The sequence below is a fragment of the Pteropus vampyrus genome, unplaced genomic scaffold (assembly GCF_000151845.1).
Source record: "Pteropus vampyrus isolate Shadow unplaced genomic scaffold, Pvam_2.0 Scaffold436, whole genome shotgun sequence".
Taxonomy (NCBI): domain Eukaryota; kingdom Metazoa; phylum Chordata; class Mammalia; order Chiroptera; family Pteropodidae; genus Pteropus; species Pteropus vampyrus.
Genome location: NW_011889217.1, coordinates 1,868,488 through 1,890,084, shown reverse-complemented (window position 1 = coordinate 1,890,084; position 21,597 = coordinate 1,868,488). Strand labels below are relative to the sequence as shown.

The 21,597-nt window shown below is 36.7% G+C and overlaps 1 protein-coding gene and 1 pseudogene across 1 annotated transcript in view; both read right to left on the bottom strand.

Moving 5' to 3' along the window:
- LOC105306486 (phospholipid-transporting ATPase FetA-like) overlaps positions 1-18,483 on the bottom strand; it is a 71,290-nt gene extending 52,807 nt beyond the window's left edge. Inside the window, exons 1-5 of the mRNA XM_023524041.1 lie at positions 18,412-18,483; positions 8,460-8,518; positions 4,637-4,750; positions 3,711-3,809; positions 2,040-2,101 (exon numbers count right to left, since the gene is read on the bottom strand). Of these exons, the coding sequence (XP_023379809.1) occupies positions 2,040-2,101; positions 3,711-3,809; positions 4,637-4,750; positions 8,460-8,518; positions 18,412-18,454 (377 nt within the window). The 5' untranslated portion in view covers positions 18,455-18,483. The remainder of the gene's footprint in view (positions 1-2,039; positions 2,102-3,710; positions 3,810-4,636; positions 4,751-8,459; positions 8,519-18,411) is intronic.
- On the bottom strand, positions 1,418-1,536 carry LOC111732269 (annotated as a pseudogene).
- Positions 18,484-21,597: the final 3,114 nt, after the last annotated feature.

Genomic DNA, 21,597 nt, shown 5'->3' with positions numbered 1-21,597 from the left:
GAGTGGGGGAGGGAATTGCCAATCTTAATAATTAGTAACTTAAGTTTTAATTTATCCCATCAGAGGGACAAGAAATTAAGCCTTAGGATCTTGAGAGGCAGTAATTTGGAACTAAGAACATAGAGCCAGGATTCTGAAACAGCAACACCATTAGGGAAAAGGCGGTGTTTTAAAAAAAAAAATCAACTCAAAAAAATAAATAAATAAACTCTTTGGCAAGAAAGTTTGTCTCTTCTACCCTGGAAGGTTCGGGAAGTAGAGGATTCTCCCCTGAGAATCTGTAATCTCATGAGGTATGGGTGTAGGTGATACCCTTGAGTTACTTGGCAGAAGCAAACACAAAACCCCTCAGAAGAATACAACCTGAACTCCAGTCATTTAGAATTCCCAAAAAGTTCCACTCAAGATGTGCTTGTAACCAAAACTGAAAAATAAAAACCACAGAAATCACAACTTGTAAAACAGACAAACCTTTTCAATAGCAGCTCTTCTCAGACCCATGTGTTCTAGAAAAATAAAGCCACTTTCTGGAATACAGACTGTTTCAACAACCAGCCTCACCTCAAGTGTTCCATTAATCAGACACTCACTGTCTAATCAGGGCCCTGCTTGTGAACTCCCACCATAAAACCACTCTATGACAAATTCCTCTCCAATCATCTCATAAAATCCAAGTGCGCAAGTTACTTGGGGGAGTTCATTTGACTAAATTCATTTGCTCAGTAACTCCTTAGCCTTGCAAATTTCTAAAACACTCAGTTTTGTCTTTTCTTTTTTCTTCTCTTTCCTTCCTTTCTTTTTTAATTTTCTTTTTAATTACAACTGACTTTTTTGGTGGTATTTTGTGAGAGGCTTCAATGGATCAAAACACTTGAAGAAATAATCCACCATGAGTAAGAATCAGTAACCACAATAAATACAAGGATTAGATACCTGAGAACTTGACATAATAGAATTATATGATTAAAACTATAGCTACTGGGTGTTTTGTAAAGTCACCATAAAAAAAGACTGGACCTCAATCATGAATTCCTTCAGATTTGTACTTCTCTGAAATCATGCTTCTGTACAAACTGGTCACTTTTCCTTTTGTATAATCTCTATTTGTTGATTTCCTCTCCATCCCTCAGGGCCTAGCACAAACCATTTCCTTCAGAAAGTTTTCCTTAATTTCTTTAGCCAGCTATGATTGCTCATTTTTATTAATTCTTATAATAAATTGTTGTAACTCTTATGATAGTCTTCATATTTTGCCTTATATAGGAATTATGCCTGCTCCCCTCCATTCCTGCCAAATGTAAATTGCTAAAATTTTGCAGAACCCCACCAAATATAAACACTGACCACTTTATTTTTATTTATTTATTTATTTATTTATTTATTTATTTATGTTATTATTATTATTATTATTTTTTAATGCCTACAGCACCTGGTATTCCTAAGTGGTCTCCTATCCAAGTACTAACCAGGCCTGACCCTGCTTAGCTTCTGAGATCAGTCAGGATCGGGCTTGTTCAGGGTGGCATGGCTGTAGACTGACCTAACACTTTAGAAAGCTATGACCAAACACCACAGCAGTGGGGTCAATACCAATACTTTAGACTGTTAACAAAAAGATGGCCTGGTCAAAGGCTACAACAGATTGGCCAATAAACCATGTCTGAATCCATTGACGTTCTAAAGACAGATGTCTCCAAACTGACCACTACACTAATAATAATAAGAAAAACTTGCATATTGCTATCATAATATATTAATTGTTTTAACACATGTTATTTCATTTTTATTTTCATAAGCATCCTCTAAGGTAGGAAACATGTCCTCAACTTTATAGATAAGAAATATGAGGCCCAGAGAGGTCTGAGGTCAGATGGTACATTCAGGGTATGCTATATAAACAAATTCTTCTTATGTTCAACCCGAGGTTCTTTTCACTGTCCTGAACTACCTTTCCAAAGCACCCAGCACATCAAGCGTTAGCAAGGCCAACCCTCTCCCGGAGCAGGCCTACCTAAACTGGCTTCCCTAGAAAGACTTACCTGCCATTCATCAGCACCAGAACAGAACGGTTGTTGACCTGATTGTCATTTTGGTGCCTTTTCTAAAATTATAAAAGAAAATGTTTAGGAAATAGACATAGAGCAAACTGCATGTAGAAGGTTAATATTTTGAAATAGTATCCAAGATAGTTCACTGTCTTTGTAATTTTCCTTTATCTCCCAAAGCCCTTCTACCATTAAAACCAGGCCAAGAGGCTAATTGTCTCTGAGAAGCTGAAAAGGGAGGTCAGAAAAGGAATCAAGGGAGAAGAAAGAGAGAAAATTTTGGCTCTAAATATCAAAGGCCAAAGTCTGGAGGATGAGAACAAACAACTTATACCAAAAACCACAAAGGAGAGAATGCAAAACAATGGGCAGGACTAGAGTCTCTAGGGAAAGCTAAGTATCCTCAAGTGCCCCGCCCCCCCACCTCCCATCCCCACCCCCAACCATGGCTGACATATGGAAACTTCTAAAGTAGATAAAATGAAGAAAGAGAAATAGAGGTCATCTATTTAAAGACAAAATAGAAGGAGGAAAATACAAGATATGTCCTAATGTTAGGACTTACATCAGGGAAAAGGGCAAGACTGGGAAGGAGGCAGAGGGAATCTCGAATTTGTCAGAATATTTATCCTAAAGAGACTGAGCTCTAAACCAGAAGTCACTGGGTTATCCTGAATTAGCAAGTTAAGTCTCTGGCTCTTTAAAAAGGATTGGGATGGTGGGGGTGGTAGCTATAAGCTATATTGAGTTTAGTTATAGAGGAATAAAGTTTCATCTTTGCACATCTGAGTTGTGACTCAAATTTAAATCATGTGCTAATTCTGAGTATTAAAAGCTACAGAGTCAAAGAGCTGGAGAAATACCCTGCTCTCAAATGTTAGTCTAAAAATCTATTCTGACAAAAATCAGGACTTCTTAGAGAGAAGTTACAAGTAGGTCAAGAGACTGGCATCTCAAATCCCACTAGCAGGCATGGCCCTGGGTCCTCACCCTTACCCTGTATAGAAGGATGAGGGTGAGGATCCAGGGCCATGCCTGTAAGGAGCAAAGAGAAAGCCATGCATGCAGCACTCCCTGGGAGCCAGTTTCTCCCTCCAAGGCTAGGAAAGGAGTCAGCCTCTGCTTACATTTTGAGGCTTTCTCAAACCAGAGGGTTCCCAGCTGTACCTACATAATAGAATTAAATGTTGGGAAGGAAAATAAGGAAAGTTGGAGAAGAAAAATGAAATGTGGAAAGGGGAGAAGGAAGATAAGAACAGGAAAAAGAGGGATGAAACAGAAAACAAAGGGAAGATAGATATAAAAATAGGAGAAGAGGGAATAGAGAAAGAAAGATGAGAACCAACCCAGAGAAAGCTAAGAGGGCAAGTGAAGGAAGAGGTGGGTTATTAAAAAAGAGACTGAAAAAAGCCTAGAAAGGGGATAAAAGTGCTGGTAGTAGGAAGACAGGGAAAGGCCTTGCTTTGCCCCTTTCTGGTTGTGCACAGACCGCTAATCTTAGGCCTAAGAAAATTACATGTTCCTCTGGCATAGATAAAGAAACAAGGAAAGGACACATCTCTGTCCATTCAGTGCTTCTGCCTAGCACTACGTAGTTCTGGGGAAGCCCTTGTAGGCCCCTCACTAGGTACAGTGAGAGACTAGAGGCCCAAAAAGCCACTTCACCAGGTCATCAATGGCATCTTTCACTGCTGTTATGGACAACATCACCATCAGGGGTATCACAGTTGTGTGCCATGGCAAGGAGGAGATCTGGGGAATCAGCTGTGAGAGGGAAGGGGAGAGAAACTTAGGTCAGAAAGTTTAAAGGATAATATATTCTCCCACTCCCAAACCCCACAGCTATTTTTACCTCCATAGGTTCATAATAAATTCAACTACCCTAGTTGCTTTCTACCTTTTTGTAGCTTTCGTATAACCCCCAAATATAAGTAAACATCTCCCAAGAAAGGACCAAAAAAGACTTTAAATTGCTACCTATCTGCCCTGAACTCCACTACAAATGGCAAAGAGCCATTTCTCCTGGGATAATGAAGGTGCTGGGGTAGAGGGGTAAGAGTAGACATAAGATGGACTCAGGAAAACCACACAGCCTTCCACACCCCTTCAGCACAATGGGAAATGAGATGATCTGTCCTTCTCTCCCAATTTGGGATTACCCTGCCCTGCTTCTTTGCCCTGGCGGGTACTCTTATTTTCTAAACCATTCTCCTTCCTCAGTACTCCTGCACATTAGATTTCTGTCAGGAAGGCTGGAAAGAGGAGGAGGAACGGAGTTGCAACTGTGGTTGGGGTGAAAACTCTGTGGCCCCCTATGGTCAAGCTGAACTGTGGCCATGCAGCCATAATGAGGGTGCTCCCCTTCCGTAGGTCCCTGACCTTGTCTCTTTCCTCTTGTAGAGGCTTGTTTCATTCTGGCTAATCCTTACTACAGAGACTCTAAAGGACTGAGCTGAAATCCCAGCCATCTATTTGCCTATTATCTAATGAAGGAAGACATCTCCAGTTTAGAGAAGAAAGGAACTGATTACACAACTTGACCCAGAGAGATTGATAAAATACTCTGTGGAAAAGGCCCCAAAAGGCAATACCTGTAGGATGAGCAAAATGAGGAAATACGCATTAGCAAGTCTCTGGAACTGTTCAAATAGGTTCATGGGTAAAAAGTTAAAGACGCTATATTTTGATGTCTTGATGGTATTGTTCTGTGAGTAAAAGAGAATGAGCACGATTAGAGGAACAAGATACCTCCCCCCTGCTTCCCCCACCTCCCAGTCTTAACAAAAAGAAACAAGGCCACTCTGTGAAAGGGTCAAAAGCCACAGTTCTCCCACCAAAGGAAGGGAGGGAGGGAAAAAGTGTTTGCCTGCCCCCACCTTTTCTTTGAGGCCTAGAGAGGTCTAGAGGATGCAAAGACGCCAAGATCGATTAATATGGGTTTTTTGGGAGGGAGGCAGAATGTATTTCTGCTATGGATAGAATTCTTTGTTTATTGATGCTATTGATAATAATAATGATAATAAAATCAACAATAAAAAGTTACTTATTGAATATTTACTATGTATAAGGCACGGTTTCAAGTATTTTATATGTAGCAATTTATTTAATCTTCACAACCACACTATGAGGAGAGCACCATATGATCATCACCTTTTGAGGATGAGGAAATTGAAGCAATGAAGTTATTTGTCCAAGACCACAGTTAGTTGCAGAATTGGGATTGTGCTGTTCCCTGAGACTCACTCCACTTGTGCAGCCATCCAAATACTTTCCTTTTTCAGAACCAAATAAATTCCCTAAGAACAGGGCTTCTTTTCTACTTCCTCCATCCATAAGGCCAAAACAAAAGAATAAACCCACCTACAAGCCTGGAGGGAAGATATTGCTCAAGTATGAAGGATCCTGCTGGGCTTTGCATTGGGAAGGCAACAGAGCGTCCTTGTGAAGAACCCAAATCATTCAGCCTTAAGGCTGAAGCTTGCCCAGGAAGGCTAAAGCCCAAAGTCTATTTCCCAAGGAAAGGAAGAGAAGCTGGAATAGCTTAGCACTTAGAAGTTTAGAGATTCAAGCTAAAACTAAGAGTTCTTTGATGTTTCCCATTATTTTCTCCATAATTTTTCCAATTAGTAATCAATCGAATGCTATACATTTCTCAAGATTTGCTCTGTTCAGAGCCCTATGCTCACTATACTAGTAGAGGCTGAGAAAGAAGCAAACAAGATCTATCTCAGAGAAGCTCATAGGTTTGCCTTGGAGTTCTAACTAAATGATCTCTAAGGAAGGACCACTCCAGCCCTGAGAATATATTATTCTAACACTGAAATGATTCTCTTTGATCATAAGAAACTCTGGATATCTTGACATCTAAGTCCAGATGGTTCTGATACTTGGACCCAAAGACCTTTTGGTCTTTTGCCTTACTGAAGCAGCTGGACTTCATTATGGATTTTCCATTGGTTTTATAGCTAATTAATGTATTTCAGTTTTCTATTCATCACTTGGGTAGCATTTGCTCAGCAAACAAAGACAAAAGCCATGCCGATTCTTTTTTAAGATAGAAATATCAGTACTTCTTTACTAACTTGGCAACGAGAGTGTTTTGTTCTTCTCTTAAAGGTCAAACCAGAAGCAATATCTCAAGAATGTAGAACATCTGCTTAACTATGAACTTTCTCAGTGTTTAGTTCTTTTGGCACGGGTGATAAAATTTAAGCATGATAGAGGTGGTGGATTTTGGTTTGGGCTATTTATTTGGGTAGTCATAACTGACTGATGGCTAAATGGAGAATAGAGGAGAACAGAAGGCCAAGGATATAATGGGAATCAATAGTCAGAAGTTTGGAAAAGGAGTAGAAGTGGAAGAAATTAGGGAAATAGAAGGAGAATGAGCAATGGGTAAGGCCAAGAAAATGAAATGGTTGTTAAATATATAAGAATCTGTCAAATCTATTTATTCATTAACTATCTGTTTATTCATGGCATATATTTATTGGATGCCATTTGTGTGTCAAACATTGTGATAGGAACTGAGGGTACAGATTCAGTGAGACTTGAATCCTTTTTTCAAGGGGTAATAGTTTCTTGGAGAAAGAGAACTAATGTTTTTCACAAGTATACTTAACTCCCACAACGGCCACGTACGGTAAACATTATTATAGATGTCCTTTTTATAGATAAGGAACTGAAGATCGAAGAAGTTAATGCACTTCAGTATACAAGGTTAGTAAGGAGGAGAACTGTGCTCAAACTCAGGTCTATCTGAGGCCAAATCTAATTTTACTGCACCACAAAGCTCCTTATGCAGGTCTAGGAGGTGTGTGGGGGTGTGGGGGGCGGGGAGGGTCAAATTCCAAATGTTATTTTCCAGAACCTCTCTAACTCAGAAATCATAAACTGATACCTACAGAAACTATAAATATGTATGGCTATATTCGTATATACTTATAATTATACTACAGTAAACCCTCCCTTAACATTGTTGATAGGTTCTGTAGCTTAAAGTGAAACAATGTATAACAAAACCAATTTTACCATAAATTGCTATAAACAAGAGTTAAGTTCCTATGGCATTTCATCAACGTTATAATGAAATAGCATTATTTGAGGACCTGCTGTATATATACATGTACACAAAATAACATGTATAAAGCATTGCTTGTAATTGTAAAAGATTGGAAACAACCCAGATGTTGATTTATAAGGAACTGGTTATATAAATTATGCTAAATCTGCATGGAAAATATTATGTAGCTGAAAAAAGAAAGGAAAAAGTTATTATGAAAAGATGATTATGAAAATATCTCCAAGGCATATTGTTAAAGTTCAGAAGAGTGTAAGAAAGTGAGGAAATAAGAATATATATTTGTGTTTGCTTTATTTGCACAAAGAAGCACTGATGAATACATGCAAAAAAAACTAATAAAAGTGATTCCCTATAGAGAGCAGATGTGGGCAAGTATGGGGTATTGGAGCAAGACTTTTCAATATATCTCTCTTTTGAGTTACTTATTCATAAATAAATAAGTGGAAAATGAACAATCGAATAGGAAATGGGAAAAGATCATTAATAGGCAGTTTCCAAAAAAAAAAAAAAAGAAAAAAGAAATGCTAAAGACTAATTTATATGAAAAGATTATTGGTCTCATTTAAAATTAAGGAAAGACAGATAACAAAATATCATTTTTCGTCTAAGAGCCTAGCAAAGATGAAAAAGACCGATAGACACTCGGTTTGGCAAGAATATGGAGAAGTGAGCAGTATCTACTATAGCTAGAAATATAAATGGATGTAATCTTTTTAGAGGGCAATCTGGCAATATGTATCAAAAATTTTAATATATTTTCCTTTTGACCCAGCCAATTCGCTTCTAGGAAACTCATAAGATATATTCACACGCATGTGCCAAAATATATGTATAATGGTTCATTCAGGACCATTTATCATAGCAAAATACTGGAGACTTTTTTTTGGAGAAGGTATGAATAAAGACATTTTAAATGTTCATCAACAGAAAACTGGTTAAATAAATTAAGGTATATCAATACAATGGAAAACTCTGCCACTATTTAATGAATTATGAAGATCTACATGTATTGTAATAAACAGATGTCAAAGTGAAAAAATAAAATTGTGAAACTATGCCTTCATTTGTGCAAGAAAAAGCTACATTATCTCTTTTCTAGGAGTTATATATAAAACCCCAACTCTGAGATATATTCTCCCCTGAGCCTAGGTCACTGGATTAATTTTAGTCCTGAGCCCTCACTGCACCAGCCCTCACTCTATGGGAGAATGAAATAAAGTAGAACCTAAGTTGTAAGATCCACATCTACAAAGAAGTTCCTGCCCCACCAACAAAGAGGAATATTGAGGATTCCAGTCTCGTCCTGAAAGAGCCAAAGACCTGATACTCACTGGATATCCAAACAGAGTGTTGAATTCTTTGTTGTTGGCTTGCAGGTATCTCTCTTGTTCTGAGAAAAAGAGAAATAATAAGAAGGATGTCCCTCTGCAGATCGGCTTGGGATCCTCATACTTTCTCGCTGAGAATATGTCTACAAATGGGAATTTGTCTCTTTATTCACAGAATCAAGATAAATAATAAAAATTAAAATCCTCAAGTATTCAAGTTTTCTGAAGGCAACAGGACAATTTCTGAGTTCTCCACCATTAATGTTTCCACTAATCCTAGATTGTGTCTCCACAGACAATAGGATGGCCTGTATCATTACTGCCAAACACAGAAACCCAGCCCTCCCTCGTAGATCATGTTTATTTTAAGATATCTGAATCTCTTTCTGCAGCTTTTACTAAACTTGCTTAACTAAATTTAAATTAATAAATCATTACTCAGCATCTATTGCACAGAAACCAGTGTGCTAGATGCTGTAAGGAGACCAAAAGATGAGTAAAATGGTGTCTCTGGCTTCAAGGGACTCGTAGTTTAGTAGGAGTGAGCCTGATAACTACAACACATGACAAAGTCATTGCATCAAAACACATAGGTGTTAAGAACTATTACAAATAGTGAGCCCATTATCATGTTATGAAAAGTCTTAAAAATATATATTATCAATGGACCTTTCTTCTCTGAATCAAATATTCCTGTAGTCTCTTCAATTCTTCATTGGTTCAACAAACATTTACTGAGTTCTTGGCAGGTGTCAGGTCCTGAGCTATGTCAGGGTTACATCATCCCTGACCAATTTGGGATTCCTAATCCCAGTGGGGAAGACAAACATAAAAGGAAACTTCAACCTAATGTAAGGGCAGTGATATAGGCAAGAATATGGCATTAGGGGTACGCAGAAGAGGGAATGGAAGTCAGGGAAAGTGGAGTAAGGAAGCAGTCCTGGAAGAGAAGATGCTTGAATTATTTGGACAATATGGTGCAAGTGCTTCCTACTTCTCTTGATCCTGGATAGTACGTATACCAAGCAACCTAGAATTTGGCCTGATGGCTGACACTACTGCTAAGCCTTTTACCCTTAATAGTCCTAGAAATTTCTAGACTGTATTTACAAAGAATTTGTCTCCTCAGAGAGTGATTTCTAGTAACACCTCTGCCTCTGAGTTATACTGAATGTCTATTTTGAAGCTCTTCCAAGCCCTCTAAAGTCCTCCTTAGCTCATGTCTCTCAAGATTAGAAAGAAATTTCCTTCCTTGATCCTCAAAGATTCTTACTCTAGGTTACAGATTCCTATTTGATCTTGAACTCACTGGTCTCAGCCTTCTAAGAGGAGTCTCTCGTTCCAGGTTCTAGAAACATGACCCTGCAACTGTTCAGTGTTTTGGGTTTTTTTATTTTTTTTTGAGATATAATTCACACAATATAAAATTTACTCCCTTACAGTGTACAATTCAGTGATTTTTTTTAGTACATCATGAGGTTTTGCAACCATCACCCCCAAAAGGCAGCCTATATCCATAGTCTCAATTACCACATTTCTCCAGTCCCTGGCAAACACTAACCTACTTTCTACATCCATAGATTTGCCTATTCTGGACATTTCATATAAATAGAATAACATGTGGCCTATTGTGACTGGCTTGTTTCATATAGCATAATGTTTTGAAGGTTCATTCATGTTATAGCACGTACCAGTATTTCATTCATCTTTATGATTGAATAATATTCCACTGTATGGATTTATCACCTTCGTTTATTCATCCCTATGTTGATAAACATTTGGGTTTTTCTCCATCTTTTGGCTATTATAAATAAGGCTGTTAGGAACATTCATGTACAAGTTTTTGCGTGGACATGTTTTCATTTTTCTTGGGCACATACATACATAGGAGAATTGCTGGGTCATATAGCAATTCTATGTTTAACTTTACGAGGAACTGCCAAAGGGTTTTTCATAGCAGCTGTATTATTTTACATTCCCATCCGCAGTGCATGAAGGTTCTAATTTCTTGGCATCCTCGCCAACACTTGTTACTGCTTGTGTTTTTTAATTTAACTATCTTAGTGGATGTGAAATAGTATCTTATTGTGGTTTTGATTTGCATTTCCCTAATGATGTTGAGCATCTTTAGCATCTTTTCATGTTCTTATTAACGTTTATACATCTTTTTTGGAGAAATGCCTATTCAGATTCTTTGTCCATTTTAAAACTAGGTTTATTTTTTTAATTACTGAATTATAACAGTTCTTTATATATTCTGGATAGAAGTCACTTATCGGATATATGATTGGCAAATATTTCCTCCTACTCTGGTTTTAAATGTCATTTTTACAATGTACTAAAGTCCAACATTGAATGTGATTCTGGGTTTTGTATTATGTTCCATTGTACTATCCATCTTTTAAATTATTTAACTTTTAATACAGAGTAGTAAATTTCTTGGCTATTCTTGTCTATTCTCTCTTCTAGATAAACTTCAAAATCACTTTGTCCAGTTCCCTCAAGACTGGAGTTTTGATTAGAGATGAAAACAAAGAAAAATTTATTCACTAGAATCCTGGGGATGGAGTAAAAATAGGTTATTAGAGGAGGCAGAGCTCCCTCCCATGGAAAAAGTCAGGCGTGGGAAACTACATTGCATTTCTTAGGGAGATAAGATCATAGACTTTTGAAAGATAGCTGAGGAGAGTGGCAATGATAAGATAGGGACCTGGATGGTTTTTCCTGTAATTTCCTCCATTTCTCCTCTAGCTGTAAGCAAAATTACTAAACATCATGAAGTCAGAACGTTGAGTAAATTTCTTATAGAAAATATCTAAGGGGCTGAAGTCTGTTCATTGGGCAGTATAAAAACAAAGAATTATGAGGAAGTTCAAGGATTTGCATAAATTGTGGGAAAGGTGAAACTGGGAATGTTTAGCTACTTTTACCCAAGGATTTGAGAGTACACAGATTTGGATTACACAGATTAATTTGGAAAGAGTTGACATTTTTGCACTATTAGTCCTCTACCCTGTGACATACTATATCCTTGTGAAAGAGATAAAAAGAGACTTGTTGGTATACCCTGGAGTAGCCACTCCTTTGTGCATGATGATCATGTCTGTATAATCACCTTGCGAGCAAAACATAAACAAGTGGCTATGAGTCTTCCCTGGGTTAGGTTTACCACATAGTATGAAGCTTATAGTCTGTTCCCCTGGAATAGTACCTTTCTTTCTTTTTGTTTCATTCTTGTGATTACTAGCTTTAGCTGAATAAGGATGGGAAAAATTGAGATGGTATGGATAGAATGTTTTGTTATGCCTGGTTTTGATTAGTTAGTGGCTTGCTTACAACATTGCGATATAAGAGCCTTTGCTAACCACCGTAGTTTGGGTTATCCAAACACTGCAACATGTTAGCCTCAGATAACTTCGCTGCATCTAGGATTTAGAGCTGCTGCATAGCCTATGCCCTTTGTGCAGAGACTTTCTCAGAGGCCTAGACAGCTGCCTGATCAGAGCAGAGTACCAGAGCAGTACTCATGTTTCTATCAGTATTGAGGCTATCCAACCCCTGAGCTGGCTAATTTTCTACTATGTTCATATTCAATTTGCTCAGGTATTGATGAGTAAAATCACTCTCTCCCAAACCATTTGCCCCTCCAACTATACCTAACAGATCAGTATGGCCCCTCCATTTATTCAAAAATATTATTTTATGACTCTTTATAAAGTTCTAATATTTTCTTATTACATTTAATCCTAGATATCACTGTTTATTTTTTAACTTAATAAAGATCTAATAGGTTTTCCTGGCAATTCATCTGGATGCAGCAGAATATTCTCTCTTAAGCCCACCAGCCCCCGGGGATACAAGGAGTCCAGGCTACGCAGAGCAACTGAATACATACCTCTCTCTTTGAGTTTAAGAGTAAAGTAAAGCAGGTAGATCCCAAAGTTCAGAGCCTGAGTTGGTGGAGACAGACTGAGGCTCCAAAGTGGGGACAGGATTGACCTTCACCTACTTCTGGCTCTTTGATACCAGAACTTCCAAGAAAGAAGAAGAAGGCAAAAGGAAAGTAGGGTTTTCACCGGGGAAGGGTTGGGGGAAGAGGAATCAAGGGCTAGAAAGTCAGATTTTCTAAGATGCTTCTTAAAAACAAAAAAAGCAGGAATGATGAGAAAAATGGCTAAAACTTCAGTTTGCACAACCATCTAGGATAAGCTAAAAGTCTGAGAAAGACAAGCTCAAGAAAAGAAAGTAGCCAGTCATGTTTGAAATAATAAAGGCAGGAAAAATGTTTTCAGACTGGATAATATAAGATTAATTCAAGATTCCCTAGGGCTTGTGAATACTGTTGAGAAGATATTGGGATGACTGTTTTCCCCACTGTTAATTCAAAGTTTGGCTGAAACAAAAGTGACAAAAGTATAAATTACAGATGAGAGGTTAGAACTACGGAAGACTGGAAATTAGCTTAGACAAAGAGAGTCTAGAAGAGGTCCTGGACTTCAAGGGGACTTCAAGGGGACAAACACCTAGCTCTAGCCTCTGGTGACTGCAGAAAATACATCTTTTACTAGAAACTATTCTATGGTTTGTTCAACAAAGGCCTGGTTTCACAAAGACTTACATTGGGAGCTGGCTTGCGGGTGGTAAAACATTGAACTGAAAGAGCCAGACATCTTGGTGAAGCAAGGCAACCTGATATTATAAAATAAGCAGTGGGCTTAGAGTTTAAAAATATGGCAGGCTCCCATAGTGATTAAGAACATAGGCAATCAAGTCATGCTACCAAGGTTCAAGTCTCGGTCCTCTACTTACCAGCTGGGTAGCCTTAAGGAAGTTACTTAACCTGAGACTCATTTTGTTCATCCGTAAAATGGAAATGATAATACTTACCCATAAGGTTACTGTGAGGATTAATAAATTAAGGCATGTAAAGCATTTTAGAACAATTCCTGGTATATTAAAAATGCTCAGAAAGTCTTAGCTGTTCTAGACTGGGCTCTATGACCAAATTGTTAAGTGACTTAGAACAAGTCATTTTTCATTTGGGAGCTTTAGTTTCCTCATGTGTAAAATGGGGTAGTAAAATCTACCTTATATGCTAATGTGAGAGTTAAATGAGATGGTAATTGTAAAGTTCCTACATAATTCCTGACACATCAAAAGTGCTCATTAAATGATACTTTTTTGTCCTTTACCTTATGTCAAGGAGATTCCATAAGCATCATTGATACAGTTGTCTGTGCCCAAAATAGATTTTGAACTTTCAGCTATCTCCTGTGGATGTACTATGCTGACCCAGCCAGTAGAGAATGAAGGACACAAAAGCCACAGTCTACAGAGGCAAACTCTACTCAATCACTTGGTGGGATAGTAGTAGAAGAGAAATGTCAAAACAGGAGAAGCTTCTAAGGATGTCCTTAGAGCTTTGATTCAAATGCTAGGTTGAAAAACTTAGCTCTTATGCAGTCTTGATGTAATTTAACCTCAAGTTCTGGGGGTGGAACCTACAGAAGAGTGGAGGTTAGCCTAGATAAGGAAATGACAAAAACTAAAAAGGAAAATGAGCTCTGTAAAAGGAGAGAAAGTGGCACTCTAAAAGGTAAGTAACCAGGAAGAAGAAGGAAGAAGAAAGAAAAAAGAAGAAAGGCCATTTAGAAATTAGGCTTAGGAGGTTCTAGGAAAATATATCCTTGCTCACAGTGAGAAAGCAATCACAAATGAGATTCTCCAGATAAACAAGAGCAGTGAGATGATCTTCAGGAGTGCAAGTCTCCAAGTAGTAGATTAGTCAAGGCCCACTTATACCACGAGGCTCCCAGTTCAATTAAACCCAGCTGCTGGTGAGAGACACTCAGCAATGATCCCCTGCTGACATTCTACATCGATAGGCCTAGGTGATTTTGCTAAAGTTACCTTATGCATGTGACCGAAATATGTCTCAAATATTATATGGGACATACATATACCAAAAAATTATTCGAATTCAAATTTAACTGGGAATCATGTATTTTATCTGACAACTCTGCCTCTATTATTGAGGTCAGGAGAAGTCCCTACAAATAAGTTCAATTGTTGCTTTAAATTTCCTAAATAAACAACATTCTAGAAATGAAAGCTAAAAACTTTAGATGCCTGTTTTATTCTAAGTAACTTTATTAAAATATAATACATATACTATACAACTTTACTTATTTAAAATAAAATGTATAATTCAATGGTTTTTTAGTATGTTTGCACAGAGCTGTGCAGCACAGATGTCTATTTTTTGTGTTTATTTAAATGTGGTACTGTATAGGATTCTATTACTAAGGCTCTGATTAACTTTCTGCTCTACATGCCACAATATCTATGCCCTTCTCCTTCCTGATATTTTTCTTCCTTTTTCTGTCTTTTCCTTTTAGTTTCTCCAAATTAGTTATTTTCTCCAAAAAGTGATTACACTTTTTCTTTAATGATTATTCAAATAATATAAAAATATATTTTAACTGTAAAAGACACAAAATTAGAAATATATAGAGAAAAAATACAAAGTTTCCTTTTCTACACCTTCCATTCCTTTTCCCTTTTCTAAGGACACCATTGCTAACAGACTGGTTTATATCCTGGGATCCTTTCCTTTTCAGGGTATTTATATACAAACATATACATACATACAAACACTGATGTGTGTGTGTGTGTGTGTGTGTGTGTGTGTGTATGTATGTATGTATGAATGTGTGTGTGTATAAAAACAAATGAGATCCTACTATATGTATTGCTCTGCAAGTTGCTTTTTTCTTTTCACACTATGTATTAGAGATCTTTCCACATCAATACATATGAGTGTATCTCATCCTTCTGAATTTACTACCTAATATTATTTAACCATGTATCAATACTTCTTAGTAATTTTTATTGTGGTGGTGATGATGGCAATGATGACATTTATAGATGGTACATGTGGTAAAGGAGAGGAGAACAGGAAGTATAATAAATGAGACAGGCTTGCAAACTCTCCAGGACAGAGCGAGCTTTATAGGCCCTGTCCTAGGCAGATAATTTAGTGGAACTACATAATATACACATAAAGCAACAACTCAAGGCAGGATATAAATAAGATTTTTAAATGACTTTTAGAGACCCAAAAGAATTGAAATCATATGTCCACACAAAAACTTGTACATGAATGTTTATAGTAGCATTGTTCACAATAGCTAAAAAGTGAAAACAACCCAAATGTCTATCAACTGCTGGATAAAATTGTGGTATACCCATACAATGGAATGTTATTCAGCCATAAAAAGAAATGAAGTACTGATACATGCTGCAACATGGATGAACCTTGAAAACATTAAGTGAAAGAAGCAAGTCACACAATTCCACATGTTGTATGATTCCATTTATGTCATGTCCAGAATAGACAAATCTATAGAGAGAGAAAGATTAGTGGTTATCAGGGGCCATGGGAAAATTGAGAGTGATTGCTAGTGGGTATGGGGTTTCTTTTTGTGAAAAAGTTCTAAAATTAAATTATGGTCATGGTTTTACAATTCTGTGAATATACTAAAAATCACTGAATTATCTGCCTTAAAAGGGTGACATTTATGGCATATGATATATATCTCAGTAAGGCCATTATTATAAAAAAAAACTGTAGAAACCAAGCACTATAGGAACTCAGGAAGGAAAGATAATGGTGGGGGTGGGAGGGATTGGTGGCTAGAATAGCTGGAGAAGTCTTCATGGAGAAAGACTTGCACTAAATCTAAAAGATGACTTTAGGTTCATTACAGATATAGGGGACAGGTATCTGGGCAGGAAGAAGAACTTTGGCACTGAGACTAGATAAGCTGTATGATAGTATACTAGACAGGAAGAGTCTGAAGGAGGCAGGAAACAGGACTATAAAGTTAGTACGTTAATGTTAGGCTAATGACCTTAAATTTTATCTAGTACTGACAAGGAATCTCAGAAAGATTTTGAGGCAGGGGTTGGGGATTGCAGGGAGGGGAATGTGATAAAACTGGAACTTTAGAGAGATTAACAGGCTATATTTACAGAGAAACAGATTACAGATATAAAGACCACTTAAAAGATTGCTGCAATAGTAAACACTTGAAATGATGAGAGCCTGAACTAAGAAAGCGGTGAAAAATAGAAAGGAGAGGGTAGATAAATAAGATGCTGGAACCAGTCAAGTACATAAAGTACTCTATATGTACTTTAAACTTTCCAATCACAATAGGCTCATAGCCTAGAAAAGGGCAGAAGTACCTGTCAAATTACTGGGTTTGCCACTGTTACTTTGTCAACTCACACCATGAGGCTGACATCTTGGATGGACCAGTATTAACTGCTCACTGCTCAAAACAGCACATGTAATAACTCTACTGCAGTAGGTATGCCTAGCCTACCTGAAGGGATTTAGGTCAGGAAAACTGGTAAATTTCAATTAATTAATTAATTTCAATTAATTTAATTCAATTAATTTTCATTGGTAAAACTTTTGAATTTTGTGATGACCCACATTTATAAATGTTCAAGTTATTAACTTTCTGAAAGTATCAAGTTCTCATAGATTATTTTTTACGTATTTACCTAGTGTTTACCATGTGCCAGATACTGTCCTAAGGGCTTTGCAAATTCTACGTCATTTACTTCACGACATCCTTATGAGGTAGCAATATTATTAGTCTCATTTATAGATGAGAAACTATAGCAAAGAGAAATTAAGAGTTTTGTCCAAGATAACATGGTAAGTAGTAAAGCTAGGATTCAAACCTAGATAGTATGGCTCCAGAATCCATGCTCTTGACCACGATGCCTCCTACATGAACTTTCTTCATAGCACTTATTATAGATATAATTTGATATTTCTCTGTGCTATTTTTTAATGTGCTATTAATTAAAGGCTGTCCCTCACGAAACCATAATCTCCATAAGAACAGAGATTCTGTCTAGTTTTTGTTGCCACTGTATTGCCAGTGACTGTAGGACAGTCATTGGCATTCATTTGGTGATCAATAAGTATTTGTTGAATAAATAAATCAGTCTTTATTAGTGATCACTACAGTTTTCATTTGCTTTGAACTTACTACACCCTAAAGTATTCTGCTCTCTATATATCATTCTGTTCATAAGAAGATGGAGAAATTGGTTAGATTGTTTGTTTTCCTCAGCCCTCTCTCCTTGAGCAGTTATGAAAGTAGACAAGAACTCCCTAGTTTTCCCTTGGTTGGGAGTTTCCTGATTTCCTCTTCCTGGAACTAGGGTTCTTAGAATGGGTTCCCTCCAGGAATCAGACAACTACACAATGACAGAACGTAAAGAAGGAAGAGTATAGCCTTAAACCAGTGACCTAATTTCATTTCCTGCACCTTCTCCATTCTGACTTGCTTTTTCAAAATTTAAGTCATAAATTTTTTTTGTCATATCAGGCAGTTTCACTCTGAAAGAGGGCTTGAGTGTGATTAAGCCAGTTCTCTTTAGTATTTTGATCCACCAAAGGAAAGCATTTAAATGGAAATACTCCCTAATACCACAGCCAGATCCACTTGTTCTGGCCACAGAATGGCTGTATTGGTAATTTGCTTTTTACATTCACCACTTCTTTTTAGCAGGAGGTAGTTGTGAAGGATGGGGAGAGGAAAAGGAACACATGCTTTCCCGGTGAACTTCCAAATAAAAGTACAAAATAAAGTACGAAAGATGAGATTGTAACTACTCAAATTAGAATTCTCAGATGACAAAACAGTGGGGCCTGTACTTATTAAGTACGAAGTATTTATTTCTTCAAACTATATTATTTCCTTTCCTGGCCAGTTGTTTGGTAGATTGGTAGTTTGATTGATAGGGTGGCCAATCTGTTTATCTGTCATGTGTGTGCATGTGTGCTCGCGTGTGCGTGTGTGCACACACACATTTTTTAGAGGCAATAATAATGACATACAGACAGATATCTCTTACTGAGTTCACCTACTTCCATTACGTCTTTCCTCATTTTTGCTTTCAAATATGGACATGGCAGAGTAGTACCAAATATAATTCGATGGAATTTCTGTAAAGAAAAAAGATTCAGAATGAGAATTTCTCATGCTCATATCATTTCACTTAAACATGTTCTTAAGAAACTTGAAACTTCATCTCTGAAATCAAAAATAATCTACCTCTAAGATATATATACTAAATTTTAGAATTTATTTCATATGTCTTCATCATAAAGTTAGATTTTCAAAGCTTAGGAAACATTCTGTTTCCTGGCAACCAAGTCTAACCTGATGACTACAATCTGTCAGAAAAACATTCTGAAACTTGGAAACAAGCAAAAGAGATTATTAGGTGATATGTTAGTGCAGGTACAATTAGTTTTCCATTGGCTGGACTGTTCTAAAACTCTAAGGCAGAGATTAACTTGTAGAGATTTATCCAGTAGAGATACAGACATTTTATGTCTGGTGGATAACTCAAAGGTTATGGCTTATGCACTTTAGGACTTTAACAGTTTTGTGTATAATTTAGAAATCTTAACATTTCTTTATTAAATTACCTATAAATACTTAGCTCCTAAATTTTCACTTGACCTGGTCTTAACATTTTACTTACTCTCTTATTTATTGAGTTTAATTTTTTGACATATGTTCATTTTATATTTATGAGTTGTGTTCCTTAACCTTTTAAAAGTTATACTTTATTAAACCCATGAGTTTGCTACATTGAAAAAAACCCTTTCTTCCCTTCTTTCTCTCTATCCTTAACCCAATTCAGAAAAAGCCAATAAAGTATATTTATTTTAGTTAACAGATCTATTTCAGGTCTCCTAAGTCATTGAATGTGGATTAGTCAAGAGTAGAAAACTTTACAGGTACTTTCATCTTATTCATCCCAAACAAGTTAAGATGGAAAAAAAAAAATCACAAACTTGAGGGACATGTAGAATCTAAGTAAAAGTGTGCTCCCAGCCTAGGAATGTTCAAATGTTAAAAAAAAAATAACCTGGACAACTGTGATCACTTTGGAATGAGAACGAAGCTTCCAGTTCTACCCTCAGTGAGTCCCAAGTGATCTCATTAAGGATACAATTGCATCAAATAACTTTAGGAGCCGGGAGTTAATAGCAGTTAGATGTGAAACAGTAGGAAATGAAGTGCTGGGAACTGTGACAAATTGGTGAGTGCACTTCTCTTATAAAGGTATCCGAATATAAAAAAGAAAATTAAATGTTGTGCAGGCAAAACAAAATTCATTTGTGCTTGTTGGCTATAAGTTTTATTTCCCAACCTAAGATTTCTGTTTCTTCTATCAATAGAATCTGTGTTCTCTTATCCAAGGTTAGCAGTTCTAATATAACCATTCTCTAGGTACCCAGTTGTACTCTTAGCTGCCTATACTTCCACCTTTGGCTTGGGGTTTCTGCTGCTGCAGAGAAAGTGGAGCCAAGGATGGGATGTCCTGAAGTTCTGGATTCTCTCCAACCCCTGTAGGCCACCAGGCAGCTTTGAGAGGGCACTCTGGCCAAATCCACATTCCAAGCGGCACAGCTTGGAATGTTAAATGGTTATAAGGCACTTAGCCAGCCAGGGCTAAGTAATCACTGTTTAGCTGGAACCAGGCATTCAACCAATCTTGTGATGCTCTCTGCATGCACATCGCATTATATAGCAGCCAAGTGGAAAGTACATTTAAGCTGTTTAACTCAGAGAAAAAATGGGAGAATGTGAGGGAAGAGAGGAAGAAATGGGATATGAGAGGGAAAAGTGAAGAGATGGAGGGGGAATAAAAAGGATTAGGAGCCAGAGAACTGGGAAATGGGTTTTATTTCTAAGTCTGCTACTAATTAATGACAGTGTGATTTGTGGCAAGTTATTAACCACTTTATGCCTCAAATTTCTTCTGAAAAGAGAATAATTTATTTTTTTAAGAAACAGGAAATAAATTAGGCAGATAGATACATGACAGAGAAAGGGATAAATCTGTCAGAGAGAGGTTTAGGGGCAATTATGTATTACCATCTAAATACCACATTAGTTTCCATTATGGGGGCGAGAAAAAGGACTATTTAATTTAAAAGATTAAATTAAATAAGGAATGAAAATGTCTGCCACTGTGCTTGACATAAAGCAGTCAATCAATAAATGGTCATATTTTAAAAATTTAATATACATACCTGCAAGATTGGTCAAAAATTTAGTCTAATAATGTTATGTTAGAAAGAAAGTAGAACCACTAGAGCACTTTACATTCTGTTGGTAGTATTAAAAATTGGACAATCATTTTAAAAAACAATTTGGCCTCATCTAGTAAAGTTGATGGAGTATCTACCCTATAACCCAGCAAGTCCATTTTTAGGTATACACCCTAAGGAAACTCTCATAACATGTTGAGAGTGTGCGGTAGCACTGATTATAACAGCAAAACTGGAAACCAACCAAATAGCTATCAAAGGTGACTAGAGAAACAACTGGTGGTATGTTTATACACTGTAAAGCTATATAGTAGTGAAAATTAGTTAACTACATTTATACATATTAACATTGGTAAATGAGGAATATATTTAAGGAAAAGACAAATTGCAAAAGAATACATACAGTATTATGTATGTAATTTATATAAAGTTAAAAATCATATAAAACTATATCATTAGAGATACATGCTTTCAAGGTAAACCTATAAAGAGAAGCAAGGGAATGAAAAGTACAAAATTCAGGATAGAGGTGAGGGAGCAGGACATGATAGAGAAGCATACTGAGAGTTTCAAGCTACACTTTGTGTTCATGTTATTGTTACTCTTTACAACGTACACACATTGTAAACTTTAGATCTATTCAATACATAATAACTAAAGAACTAAAAAAATTAAAATGAATATAATCAACTGTAGGAAATACTCTTCCTATCTTACTCAGAAAAGTAATTTTAAAATAACCCTTATTGAAGGAGAAGGTCCATTTTGGGTCACTACATTTTAAATTATGATTTATTTTGAGATAATTTTAAATTTTCAGATTTGCAAAACAGCATAGAGAATTTCCACATACCCTTCACCCACCTTACTCTATGTTAACATCTTAAACATAGAAAAATTAACAAACTAAGAAATTAACCCAGGTAAAATATCAATTCATTCCACCAATGTCCTTTTTCTTTTTCTTTTTCTTTTTTCTTTTTT